The sequence below is a fragment of the Staurois parvus genome, unplaced genomic scaffold, assembly GCF_062004578.1.
Source record: "Staurois parvus isolate SC_StPar_1 unplaced genomic scaffold, SC_StPar_1.0 ptg001129l, whole genome shotgun sequence".
Classification (NCBI taxonomy): domain Eukaryota; kingdom Metazoa; phylum Chordata; class Amphibia; order Anura; family Ranidae; genus Staurois; species Staurois parvus.
The window spans coordinates 675,634-690,107 of NW_028318925.1; the positions used below are offsets into that span (position 1 = coordinate 675,634).

General features: G+C 41.9%; 1 protein-coding gene across 1 annotated transcript in view; it reads left to right on the forward strand.

Annotated features, from left to right (window-relative positions):
• The window catches only part of LOC149440032 (A disintegrin and metalloproteinase with thrombospondin motifs 2-like), a 987,780-nt gene that overhangs the window by 670,891 nt on the left and 302,415 nt on the right, over positions 1-14,474 (forward strand). Inside the window, exon 13 of the mRNA XM_089659016.1 lies at positions 5,860-6,067. Within this exon, the coding sequence (XP_089515142.1) occupies positions 5,860-6,067 (208 nt within the window). The remainder of the gene's footprint in view (positions 1-5,859; positions 6,068-14,474) is intronic.

The following is a 14,474-nucleotide window of genomic DNA, read 5'->3' on the forward strand; positions in this document are numbered from 1 at the left end:
TTTCAGCATTTTGGAGCAATTTCATATATAGACTACAATAGAAACCGCAGTGCAAAACACAATTGAAAATTCAATAACTCATTGGTAAATCTACAGAAAATATGGTGAAATTGCCAACAAAAAGCACAATTTTAAATCGCATCTAGTGTGAACCAAGCAGGCAATTCAACAAAGGAAATAAATCTTTGAAGGCATGCGGTATCTGCATGCTCAGATAAGGGTCTGTTATGGATTTGGGGGGGGGGGCTCCATTCCATTATTTAATTTAATTTTTTTTTAATCCTTTTCTCTCTCGCTCACTCTTCTCATGGTTTGACAAACTTTCCCAAAAGGGGGTGGAGTGCAAACCAGCATTATCAAATCAATCATTAGTCCAGCCCCTTATCTCATCCCATCGTTTGACATTCACATAAGGTACAACTTTAAAGGTGTTTGAAAAAACAAGGCCTCATTCTAATTCACATTCTAGGGATCATTTAGACAGAAAGCAAAGATGCTGCCACCAGCACATGTATGTTAGGGTAGTCACACAGAGATCATCCAAATTCATTGCCATGGTTGGGATTTAAACCAACAACCCTAGCTTTGTGAAGCAGCAGTGCTAACCACTAATCCACAGAGCTGTTGAACACTAATCCTGCCTGTATTTCTGTGGTGTGAATCAATCCTAGGTCCCTGGGCAAGGTCAGTGTAACTAGCCAGATATCTCCAATGTGACACAAATGTTGTGCTATGTTGCCAATTCTGATGTATGTTGGTTCTATGTATCCCAATACAAAGGATTGTAATACTAATAAAGGCGTACCTCGGTTTACGAACGCCTCGGTTAACGGAATTTTTGGTTTACGAATGAAAATCCATGGAAAATAATGCCTCGGTTTACACAATTGTTAATAATTTTTTTTTGCAATACAAAGTGTATGTCAGCGCTGATTTTCAAATGCAAATGCGAGCCTTTTTTTTTTCTTCACTATAGTTCACAAGCTTAGAAGTCTTTTAATAAACTCAAAGTAAACATTGTTTCCTTTAGGGATATAAATTCCAAGAAAACTTTCTCTTTTAGGGGAAGTGACAGGTACATTTTTGAGCAATAGTGAAGAAAAAAAAGGGAGAATTACATTTAAAAACCAGCACCATAATAAATAAACAGCGTGGGGTCCCCCCTCCCATCCACACCAAGCCCTTCGGGTCTGGTATGTATCTTAAGGGGTAACTCCACACCAAAATGTAAACAAAAAACGGCGTGGGACCCCGCATGTGACATGGGGCGGGGTCACTCAGATGATGTCCTCGACTGGCCCCGCCCCTTACCTATATAAGAACTGTCAGAGAGAAACTCACTGCATAAGGCAGCTAGCCTCTGTCTAGAGCAGAGCTTTTTTTTTTTTTTTTTTTTTTTTTTGGTCGCCGTGATTGACATTGGATCTACTTCGGGGGACATTGTTTTATTAAAGGACTTGTCAAAGACCTGTGTACTGTGTGTTGTTTTTTTTTTTTTTTTTTTACAGTACACTTTTGCTTTTTTTGTGAATTAGTAGCGGTACTCATTCACGTCGGGGGGGGGGGATCTTGAGGCCCCCTTGTCAAAGGGGGCTTCCACATTCTGATAAGCCCCCCGCCTGCAGACCCCCACAACCACCGGCCAGGGTTGTGTGGAAGAGGCCCTTGTCCCCATCAACATGGGGACAAGGTGCTTTGGGGGGGGGAGCTCGCCATGTTGACGGCATGTGGCCTGGTATGGTTCAGGAGGGGGGGGCGCTCGCTCGTTCCCCCCCCCCCCTTTCCTGACCTGCCGGGCTGCATGCTTGATAAGGGTCTGGTATGGATATTGGGGGGGGGACTCCACGTTTTTTTTTTTTTTTTTTTAAATTTCGGCGTGGAGTTACCCCTTAATATCTATACCAGACCTGAAGGGCTTGGTATGGATGAGAGGGGGAACCCCACGCTGTTTGTGTTTTTTTTTTTTTTTTTCTTTTTTTATTGCGGACCTTTATTTTTACATTCAGCTGTCAAAATAAATATTATCTAGACCTTCAAAATAAGTAAAATCATTACAGAAATAATTATAAAGGATAAGAAACAAAAATAGAATCACTAGAACTAAGGAAATCAAATTAGAATACATAAAGATATGCCTAGTGCTGTTTGTTAAACACAGTAGACGCGACCGACTACCCACTGTCAGAGGAATCCAGCCAGAGATTTACTATTGAACAGTGGCTAAAAAGCAAGCGCCTACAGAGGACGTCTAAAATGTGTTCTGCACATGCGCATTTATATCGGCCAAATAAGCTGCACGAGTGTTTAGTTTTTCACTGTGTCGACTTGCTTAAAAAAAAAACTTAACACATTTTAATTTTTTTTTTAAATGACAGATATTGTTTAAAGTGAAGTCCTGATATTTGGCAAAGCAAATTTCAAAGTGAACATGTTTCTGCAGTGATTTTTCATGGTGTTAGACATACCTCTTACCAAGTCTGCTTTTTGAGTCTGATTCCTGATCTGTGTCTCGTTAGTAAATTTGATTGGGTGTCTACTTGTTGACGCTGCTCAATAGTAAATCTCTTAGCGGGGTAAAAGTAGACGGTCGATAGTAAAAATTAGACGTTCGCCCACGGAAATGCGCCTAGGCTCAATAGTAAATCAGGGCCAATATGGCGTACACTGCAGAGGAATGGCATGCATGGGTGTTGTCCACGAAGGAAGCCTCTCCTAGAGCCAATGCACAAAAAAGCCCACCTAGAATTTGCCAGGGCCCATGCTGAAAAAAGACTACTGGGACCCTGTACTCTGGAGTGATGAGACCAAGATAAATGTTTTTGGAACTGATGGCTTCAAAACTGTATGGCGTTGCAAAGGTGAGGAGTACAAAGAAAAATGCATGGTGCCTACAGTGGAACATGGTGGTGGCAATGTCTTTCTGTGGGGCTGCATGAGTGCTGCTGGTGTCGGGGAGCTGCATTACATTGATGGTATCATGAATTCACAGATGTACTGCTCTATATTGAAAGAGAAGATGCTACCATCACTCCGTGCCCTTGGTTGTTATGCACTTTTCCAACATGACAATGATCCAAAACACACATTTAAGGCCACTGTTGCATCTCTGAAGAAGAACAGGGTGAAAGTGATTCAGTGGCTAAGTACAGTATGTCTCCTGATCTGACCCCAATCGAACACCTATGGGAAATTTTGAAGAGACAAGTTGAGCACCACTTTCTGTCCAACCTCCAAAAGAGGTCGTTCTTGAAGAATGGAAAAAGACAGATGGTGCAATATGTCGCCAACTTGTTCATTCCATGCCTTGAAGACTTGGTGCTGTCATTACAAATCATGGAGGTCATACAAAATACTAGATGTAGCAGTTTTTGTTGTGGGGTGTATTCATTTTTTCATCAACTAATTTGAGTAAAACTGGAGATTTTGTAATCTACATTATATTATTAACCTTACTTTCATGTAATGAGCAAAGCAAATGTTCCTAAAACTCAGTTTTGTCAAAATTTGGAAAATTGTTCTTGTGTTCACTGAGATATTGATTAAAATGTTACTTTTCCAAAGGGGCATACTCATGCTGAGCAGTGTGTGTGTGTGTGTGTGTGTGTGTGTGTGTGTGTGTGTGTGTGTGTATATATACAGTGGGGATCGAAAGTTTGGGTACCCCAGCTAAAAATTTGTATTAATGTGCATAAAGAAGCCAAGGAAAGATGGAAAAATCTCCAAAAGGCATCAAATTACAGATTAGACATTCTTATAATATGTCAACAAAAGTTAAATTTTATTTCCATCATTTACACTTTCAAAATAACCGAAAACAAATAAATGGCGTCTGCAAAAGTTTGGGCACCCTGCAGAGTTAATATCTTGTACTGCCCCCTTTGGCAAGTATCACAGCTTGTAAATGCTTTTTGTAGCCAGCCAAGAGTCTTTCAATTCTTGTTTGAGGTATCTTTGCCCATTCTTCCTTACAAAAGTCTTCCAGTTCTTTGAGATTTCTGGGCTGTCTGTCACGCACTGCTCTTTTAAGGTCTATCCATAGATTTTCAATTATGTTGAGGTCAGGAGATTGTGAAGGCCATGGCAAAACCTTCAGTTTACGCCTCTTGATGTAATCCCCCGTGGATTTCGAGGTGTGTTTAGGATCATTATCCATTTGTAGAAGCCATCCTCTCTTTAACTTCAGCTTTTTCACAGATGGCATCAAGTTACCATCCAAAATTTGCTGAAATTTTATTGAATCCATTTTTCCTTCTACTCGTGAGATGTTCCCTGTGCCACTGGCTGCAACACAACCCCAAAGCATGATTGATCCAACCCCATGCTTAACAGTTGGACAGAGGTTCTTTTCATTAAATTCTGTGCCCCTTCTTCTCCAAACGTACCTTTGCTCATTCCGGCCAAAAACTTCAATTTTAACCTCATCGGTCCACAGAACTTGTTTCCAAAATGCATCAGGCTTGTCTATATGTTCATTTGCAAAGTTCAAACGATGATTTTTGTGGTGAGGACGTAGAAGAGGTTTTCTTCTGATGACTCTTCCATGAAGACCATATTTGTACAAGTATCTCTTTATAGTGGAATAGTGTACCACAACTCCAGTGTCTGCCAGATCTTTCTGGAGGGATCGTGCAGTTAAACTTGGGTTTTGAATTGTTTTTCTCACAATCCTGCGAGCTGTTCTGTCTGATATTTTTCTTGGTCTTCCAGATCTTGCTTTAACTTCCACTGTTCCTGATGACTGCCATTTCTTAATTACATTCCGAACAGAGGATATTGACATCTGAAAACACTTTGCTATCTTCTTATAGCCTTCTCCAGCTTTGTGAGCGTCAACTATTTTCAGTTTCAGTTTTCTAGACAACTGCTTAGAAGAACCCATGGTGCTGATTGTTGGGGCAAGGTCAGATGAGTCTGGGCATTTAAAACCTTTGAGATTGACATCACCTGGTCTTCCCAGACGATGATTGAGAACAATCCATGACACTGGCAGGTCTCAGCTTGGCAAAGGGGGGCAGTGCATGCTATAAATTCTGCAGGGTGCCCAAACTTTTGCAGACGCCATTTTTTTGTTTTCTGGTTTTTTGAAAGTGTAAATGATGGAAATAAAATCTAACTTTTGTTGACATATTATAAGAATGTCTAATCTGTAATTTGATGCCTTTTGGAGATTTTTCCATCTTTCCTTGGCTTCTTTATGCACATTAATACAAATTTTTAGCTGGGGTGCCCAAACTTTCGATCCCCACTGTATATATATATATATATATATATATATATATATATATATATATATATATATCCCTTTAGTCCTCATGCACACTGGATGATTTACAGCTGCTGGTTTTGGCTTTTGGCGTTTTTTTTCGACAGCTAGTAAACTCCCCAGCATGTTGTACTATGTGTCCATGCACGCATAGGCTTTAATCAGTGTTTTTTGGCATTTTTTGGCTGGTAAAAACCCAGAACATAGTGAGTTTCTAGAGGATTTTTTAGTTGTAAAAATGCTCTAATGCTGGTAAATACGGAAAAACACGGTGAAATGTGGTAAACCAGCAAGGAAAACATTTTTGTGTGTAAAAAATGCAAATGCAGAAAAACAAGGCTAAACGAGGCTAAACACTAATGCAAAAACGATGTGGAAAAACATGCGTCTTTATCATGACTTTATACCAGCTGATGCTACATTTTAAAACGTCCATTGTGCATGAGGACTTATAGTGATACCTCTGAATCTGTGATAGAGGCGCTTATTAATAAAGGTGCTTTTGAAGGTTTGATATCATTTTAAATAAAGTGTGACTATAATAGCAATGCTTCCCTATTGTTTTTAATTACTTGTAAACTTTATATCCATAACAGATGGATCGCAGGAGACTGGGAGCCTTGCACTGTGACCTGTGGAAAAAATGGCTATCAGAGTCGCATAATACGGTGTATTCAGCCTCTCGGTGACAACACCAATCGATCTGTACATAGTAAATACTGCAGTGAAAATCGCCCAGAAACCAAAAAGCCTTGCAATCGTCAACCATGCCCTCCCCAGTGGCGATTAGGCCCATGGTCAGAGGTACGTACAGAAATTAAATGTCTTTTGCGGTACAGATCCTTTGAATTTCTGGTTGTTCTGTCCAGGACTTGTATCATTAAAGGATAAGTTCATCTTTGGGAACATGTTACATGTTCCACCCGTTTTTAGGGTGAAACATGTTACATGTTCCCATAGCCACAGCTATCGCCCCCCTCCCTCCGACAAATAGTATGAGGAGAAGTCTCCCTGTCCTATCTGTCAAATTTGAAAACAGCGCGGCCAAGTGAATTAATGAAATGCAAGTCCCAACAGCCTTAGCGGCTGTTGACTTGTAGTTTGCAATGAACTACCATGCCCAGGGGTGGACTGACCATTTGGAAAATCGGGCACTGCCCGAGGGCCCGGGGTCAGTAGGTGGCCCCATGAGATGCCCCTGGTACTTTTTCATAGGCTTTTTTGAGTTTGGGCAAGGACACAGGGGCCCCATGATCCCCTATTGCCCGGGGGCCCCATGAGTTGTCAGTCCACCCCTGACCATGCCGTTGTGGAGAACCATGATAGTTCATTGAATCTTCTTGTCAGACAATCTGCTTGCTCATATATCCTGTACTGCAAGAAGATATTCTCACAGCTCTGTAGGAGACCTGCATGGCATCAGGGATCTACTAATCTCTGGTGCAATGCTTTCCAAGCTCCTGTAGACAAAAATAATACATGCATATTTTTTTACCTGCAAAGAAATGTGCATTCATTATTTTTGTCTAAAAGGTGAACTTATCCTTTAACTAATGCGATCACTCTGTGCATAAAACATTAGTTTGCTTCAAGATTGTTGTATAATTTTTTGCTATGAATATTTACAGCATTATGAAAGTCATAAATAGACTGTACACCACAACTAGTTTTGTGTGCAACAGCACTTTGACAGAAAACAATAGGGAATAATTATTACTTAACTGACATTAAAAGAAGTATTTTTATAAAATGGAAACAGGGACCATTCAATGGCAAACATAACTTAAAGTGATATTCAAGCTTTGGGTTTTTTTGTTTTTTTTAATAACAAAGATGTCATACTTACCAGCTTTGTGCAATGCTTTTGCACAGAGCAGCCCCAATCCTCTTGTTCTCAGGTCCTGGCTCCTCCCCCTTGACCAGTGCACCCCAATAGTAAGCAGCTTGCTTTGGGGGCACTGGTACGTACTGGTTCCCGAGCCCCGCTCTGTGTCCATAGGACACATAGAGCCACAGCTCGACCCCACCCCCCAACTCTTTCCTCATTAGCTGACTGGCTGTGGTTGATAGCAGTGGGAGCCAATGGCTCCCGCTGCCATGTCTTAGCCAATGAGGAGAGACCCAGGACAGCCGAGGCTCCCTTGCACATCACTGGATCATGAGGGGGCTCAAGTGAGTATTAACGGGGGCTGTGGGGGGGAACAGCACACAGGTTTTTTTTACCTTGATGCATTTTGCCTTTACAACCACTTATTATTTTATTTATTGCAGGTGCTTATATAGCGCCATCAAATTATGCATCGCTTTACATATACACTATATTGCCAAAATTATTGGTACGCCTGCCTTTACACACACATGAACTTTAATGGCATCCCAGTTTCTGTCCGTCGGGTTCAATATTGAGTTGGCCCACCTTTTAAAGCTATAATAGCTTCAGTTCTTGTGAGAAGGCTGTACACAAGGTTTAGGAGTGTGTCTGTGGGAATGTTTGACCATTCTTCCAGAAGCGCATTTGTGAGGTCAGGCACTGATGTCGGATGAGAAGGCCTGGCTCTCAGTCACTGCTCTAATTCATCTCCATCCCCTGAAAAACAACCCCACACCATAACCCCCCCTTCACCAAACTTTACACTTGGCACAATGTAGTCAAGCAAGTACCGTTCTCCTGGCAAGCGCTAAACCCAGACACATCTATAGGGTTGCCAGACAGAGAAATGTGATACATCACTCCAGAGAACACATCACCACTGCTCTAGAGTCCAGTGGTGGCGTGCTTTACACCACTGCATCCGATGCTTTGCATTGCACTTGGTGATGTAAGGCCCCACTCTGTTATTTTACATGGCCTTCTGCATCTGCTAATACCACTAACAGTTGACCGTGGAATATTTAGTAGTAAGGAAATTTCACGGATGGACTTTATTGCCAAGGTATAACTGGGCCCTGCACCCAAGAACTAGACTGCACTAGCTCAGGTGCAACTGGAACTACTTTATTGAACAGGAACATAGGTTTTTTTTAAGCTTTAGAAATAGGGGCATTCCCCACATGAAGAATAAAACAAATATTACACATTAAGATAAACATTCCACACTGATTAGGTAAGAGCTTGATCACATTATCTTAAACAGTGCAAACGGTAAACAGTACAGCCAACAGCTAATCTAATTAACTGTAAGCTAATCAACAGCCAGGCACCCAAACAATTATTCGATTAATCAGGGAGCCCACCCCAGACAGACTGGCAACAGGCCCAAACCTGAATACACAAAGTACATTACACATGCTGTCTATCAGTTGTTTAACCGCCTCCTGCCTGCTATATAAGGAAATGTCGGGCGCAAGGTTGTTCTCTCTTTCTGGGAGGACATCATATGACATCCCCCTACTCTGTGCACACCCCCGGGGGCGCGCAGCGTGGCGATCGCTGGTGTGCTGTGTCCCAGTGGAAAAAGCTGAAGAGTTCGGCTCTGTTATGTGATCAGCTGTGTCTAATCACAGCTGATCGCATGTAAATAAGAAAATGCCGGTTATCGGCATTTCTCTCCTCACAAGCTGTCATGCTGACAGCTCCTGAGGAGAGGAGAGCCGGTAATCTGCATTCCTCAGAGGAGACATCTATATTGATCATCAGGGCACTGATGATCAGTGCCCCGATGATCAGTGTAGCCCCATCAGTGCCACCTGTCAGTGTCCATCAATGCCACCTGTCATTGCCCATCAATGCCACATATCAGTGCCTACCAGTGCACATCAATGCTACATATCAGTACCCATCTGAGCTGCCTTTCAGTGCCAAGTATCAGTGCCAGTCAGTGCCGCCTATCAGTGCCAGTCAGTGCCGCCTATCAGTGCCAGTCAGTGCTGCCTATCAGTGCCAGTCAGTGCTGCCTATCAGTGCCAGTCAGTGCTGCCTGTCAGTGCCACCTATTAGTGCCGCCTATAATTGCCATATATGAGTACTGCCTTTCAGTGCCCATCAGTGATGTTTGTGGATGCCCACCAGTGATGCCTGTCAATGCCAATCAGTGCCACCTACCAGTGCCTCCTCATTAGTGCCCATCAGTGCAGCCACATTAGTGCACATCAGTGAAGGAGAAAAATTACTCATTTACAAAATTTTATAACAGAAACTAAGAAAAAAATCTTTTTTTTTTCAAAAGTTTCAGTGGTTTTTGGTTTGTTTATCAAAAAATAAAAAACCCAGTGGTGATTAAATACCACCAAAAGAAAGCTCCATTTGTGTGAAAAAAGGCCAAAAATTTCATATGGGTACAGTGTTGCATGACTGCGCAATTGTCATTCAAAATGCGACAGCGCTGAAAATTGGCCTGAGCAGGAAGGGGGTGAAAGTGCCGGTAGGCAAGTGGTTAATTTTCATTTGTATAATCTGTACATCATAAGACAAAACTCCATATACTGTAATATTCCAACAGTCTAAAAAAGTGGAATTAATTTATTTTCATAGATTATTTGAGGAAGATTGTTGATAAATATTTTTGCCCCAAATAGAGGAGCTTCTCCAACCCAGTCTGCAGGAGGGCCTTCTATTTCTTCTGACCATTAACCTGTACAATATTAACCGTTTCAATACCGTGCAATTTTACACCTTCCTGCCCAGGCCGTTTTTCAGGTTTCAGCGCTCTCACACTTTGAATGACAATTGCGCGGTCATACAACACTGTACCCAAACTAAAATTTTATCATTTTCTTCACACAACTAGAGCTTTCTTTTGGTGGTATTTAATCACCGCTGGGGTTTTAATTTTTTGCTAAATTAACAAAAAAAGACCAAACATTTTGAAAAAAAAACACATTTTTCTTTGTTTCTGTTATAAAAGTTTACAAATAAATAATTGTTCTTCATAAATTTAGGCCAAGATGTATTCTGCTACATGTCTTTGGTGAAAATAACCCAAATTAGGATGTATTATTTAGTTTGTAGGAAAGTTATAGAGTTCACAAACTATGGTATATATCTGAAAATTGATCAATCCTGAAGTACTGACAGCCAATCTAATTTCTTGAGGTCCAAGAATGTCAGAATAGTACAGCTATCCCCAAATGACCCCTTTTTGCAGAGTAGACAGTCCGACGTACTTCATAAGAGGCATGGCGAGTTTTTTGAAGTTGTATTTTTTTGTCATAATTTTTCGGAAAATGAAAAAATTAAAAAAATTATTTTCACTATTTTTTTTTTACATACTGTCACCAGTGCAGTACAGCGTCATCATATAGCTGGCATGGCGGTGAACAGGGACACTGACTGGTGACAGTATGAAAAAAAAAAAATATATATATATATTTTTTTTATTTAATTTTTTATTACTTTTTTTAAATTTTTTTCAAGATTTTTTTTTCATATTTTACTATGACCAAAGTAGTACAATGTTACCATAGTAACATTGTACTACTTTGGGGAAGTGATCAGTATTTTTTTTTTTTTTTTTTACACAATTTGCTTATAGCAAAGAATTACTTTGCTATAAGCAAGCATTTACCTGAATGAAATCGATTCATTCAGCTTTTTTTTTTTTTTTTGTGCTTAGCTGTGATTTGGTCACAGCTAATCACATGACATGTGCATGTGATTAGCTGTGACCATTCACAGCTAGGCACTAGTATACAATGGATGGCATGAATGAAGCCATCCATTGTATACAACTGTCATGTGACCCGCTGTGATTGGTCACAGCAGGTCACATGGTACCAGCAACGGGAGCCGGTACTCGGATCTGTCATCGGCCGTGTCCGAGGTGCACGGCCGGTGACAGATCGCGCTGCTGCGCCGCTCTGCATTAGCGCAAACTGCGCATGTGCGGGAGCACGCCAAATGGAGTGCACCCGGAATGCAGGAACACGTTTGAAGCCGCCAAATGGCCATTGGCCGGGCGGCTAATGGTTAATATTACACCTTTCCATGCACACAGAAGGGAAGATTTATTGTTCTTATGCAGAGAAATAATCCAAGCCTCGCTCTCAGCATTCATCAATGACCTGCTCTCTCCATGGGCCATAATTAAGTAGGTGGAAGGCTAGCCCATAGTCCCCTCCAAAAGCCCCTGTCCCTGTTGGGTCTGTCATAGTTGAAACAAATGTAGCAACCTTCTGTCGTAGGATGTTAGGTAAATTTAGTCTTTTGTTCCTTCTGCAGTCAAGGGATCAGTGATTGCTTGTCCTGGTCTGGTTGCTTCCCCGTCTCTGGAAGAAGTTTCCAGAACTTAGGGAGAGAGATGCACATAACCATGCTGAATATTTATCCTGCTCCAGCGAATCCCTGGAGAGGAGTGTCCAGAAAGGGGCTTGAAAGGTGATAAATAGTCTGAAGCAGTGGAGAGTGGAGAGCTGGGTTCCTTTTCCCCAGGAGACCATGGACTATACATCTGCCCTAGAGGCCACAGTGATGCTTATTACAGAACCTCACCACAGAGATTCTGGTTTGGAGAGGTGCTTTATCACTTACTGAAACATGTCTGGAAGAAGCTGGAAGGTTGAAGCTGTCCTGGGGTTAGTAAAGACCCTAAATTATCTCTGTGACTGTGTTGTGACTGTGACTGTGTTGTGGGAACTGCACTGGGTACCAGCAGTTGTGCATTGGCACAAAGTAACCAGGTGCCAAAGAGACTCACCCCATGGTCTTCAGCTGTGAGGGAATAAGCCATATTTTATTCACAAATAAATAAAAATAAATGTCTGCGCTTAATGGAAACTGACACCACTGTTGTGTATATATATATTTAAGTGATGACTAATAATAATTATTGTAATTATTAATGCTACTATAATCCAATCAAATTCTCCCTCAGCAACTTGGCTCTCCAGAGTGAGACATTTATTGGATTCTAGAATAGATGACAAAACCCAGCAGAGTATTTGTAAATATTATGTTGCATTACCCCCTTAGGAGTCGCTAAGTTTTTGTGTCCCCCTACGGTCCTGCCCATCCAAGCAACGTGCATCTTCCTCCTCCACGTTTGCACACTGAGACAGTAACCAGTCCTTAGGCTTGTTTTTTTGTGATTTTTATTAAAGGGCATTGAACTTGGATGGGGTTGAGGGACACATGGGATGCCCAAGGAATTGTGAACTATGAGGAAAAACTATGAACAAGTCTATGGACAGGAAGAAAAATCTGTCTCTTTTTTGAAACTCCTGCTCTCCGGTGCACATCCTCAGACACAGATGAATCCTCCTCTTCACCCAGCAGTATTAAGGGTATTTCCTGGGTAAGGGGATCCAGAAGCTGCCAAAAATTAAACAGCCATGGCTGATGGGCTAGTTAGGTTCTCCACCTGACTGCCCTATATCCTTATTCGGCCCAGGGTTTATGGCTTGGTGGCTGCCTTCAGACGTTCTGCTGGGCTGGTTCCTTCCTTGCTGCTTAGGCTGTCCCTCTTAATAGACGGTGGAACAGTGGAGGTCTCCTCTTCCAGCATCTGCCCTTCCCTCGGCCCACTCCCAGGTTCCACACTCCAGCCTCCGACTGTATCTCCCACCAGACACACACTGCCTACTTCCTCCTGTTCAAGCCCAATTATATCTGAGGGCGGTCCTGACACTAGGTGACCTGGCTGACTCCTACCCAGGCTGACTCATGCCCAAGCTGTTTTTCGGCTTCTGCCTAAAAACCTAGTCTTGCTCCCCCTGGCTAACTAGAGGGGAGCGCTACAATTACAAAGATCAGAAGCCATCAGAGTCCCATTCAAAAAATACTTTAGTCCCTTTTCATCATGGCAAGCATAGATGCATGTTCTTTCTCTCCAATCTAAGCATTGGAAGTGTGATCTCTGTAACTTACAGTTGTGATGAGAGAGCGATAACTCCAATCTCAGTTGGATACCACAGTCAGTGACTCAATTGAGATGATATCTTGTAGATCTTGTGAGGTTTATTCCATAAACTGAGAGAATCTTACAACATCATAATGTGCCCTGCTTCATGAGACATGAGGCTTGCTGAAATGCATTACTGGGAAAAGGGGTGGGCTATCTATACAGCAAGACCTAAACCAGAGGAAAGGGAGGAGCAGAGACAAAATGTAGAGAACACTTAAAGGCATATGGCAGTCATGTGAAACATGACACTCCCCATCGAAATCTATGATTTCTATTATAATAAACTTTAGTCCAAGTCCAATATAAGAAATGGAGATTCTTTTCAGGAACATCTACAAAACAAGAGGGAAGGGAAGAACAAAGGAAAACAATGCAAACATTAGCATAATACTTGCAGATGTTGGTCTCGAAAGTCCAGGCTGAGACATGGAAATCCATATTCAGAGGGAAAGGCAGCAACATGCACTATTCTTTCTTACCTCCTTTTAAATCAAGCTGATGACTTGTCTTCCTCTTTGGGCAAAATAAGTACTAGTTCCTTTATAGGCCTGAGTAAAGGTGTGCAGAACCTTTTCATGGTGGATATAGCCAAGATGTGTCCTGAAATGCAGCAGTAGGTACTGCACGACTGACGCAGTCAGCAGGGTTGAGGCTAGTGGGAACATAGTGCCACTGTTCAGGTGTAGAGAACTTCCTTATGCATTCCACCCTGTTGCTGACATACACGTAGAACTGGCTTGTGCGATTGTGTATATATCCTAGTACTATTTTGCTGCCTGTATAAAAGTCAAAGGAGTCTGTTTCAAGTTCTATAAGTCCGAGCCTTGGAATAGTATGTGCAGATTTTGGTGTGAGCTTGGTCTTGCCCATGATAATTCCTACACCCACTTCACCGCTGGGATCAGTAGCTCGAAGATGAGCCACTGCAGCAATGGCTTCTTTGGAAGCATCGGAAAAGACATGAATCTCTCTTCTGGTGGCATTCTTTAAGGATGCTTGAGTGTAAGAGCTTGGTATCTGGAGTTGTTCTAATGCTTTTAGAGACTGTTTCCAGGATTCCCACCTTTGTTGTTTCTCCTTGGGTAAGGGGGTATCCCAGTCTGAGCTTTCAGAAGTAAGTTGTCTCAGCAGTATTTTACCCTGAATGGTGAGAGGTGTAATGAAACCTAACAGATCATAAATGCTGTTCACTGTAGACAAAACTCCTCGCTTTGTGAAGAGCTTGTCACAGACTGATGCTTGAAATGTGAATGTGTTTTGTTTAGCAAAGCAAAGCAAAGCAATCCAAGACTGCGTTGTGTACCAGAAAGGTTAGATCCTAGTTGGAATTTCTTCACACTGACAGCATGATCATCTGAAGGAAAGGCTATCAT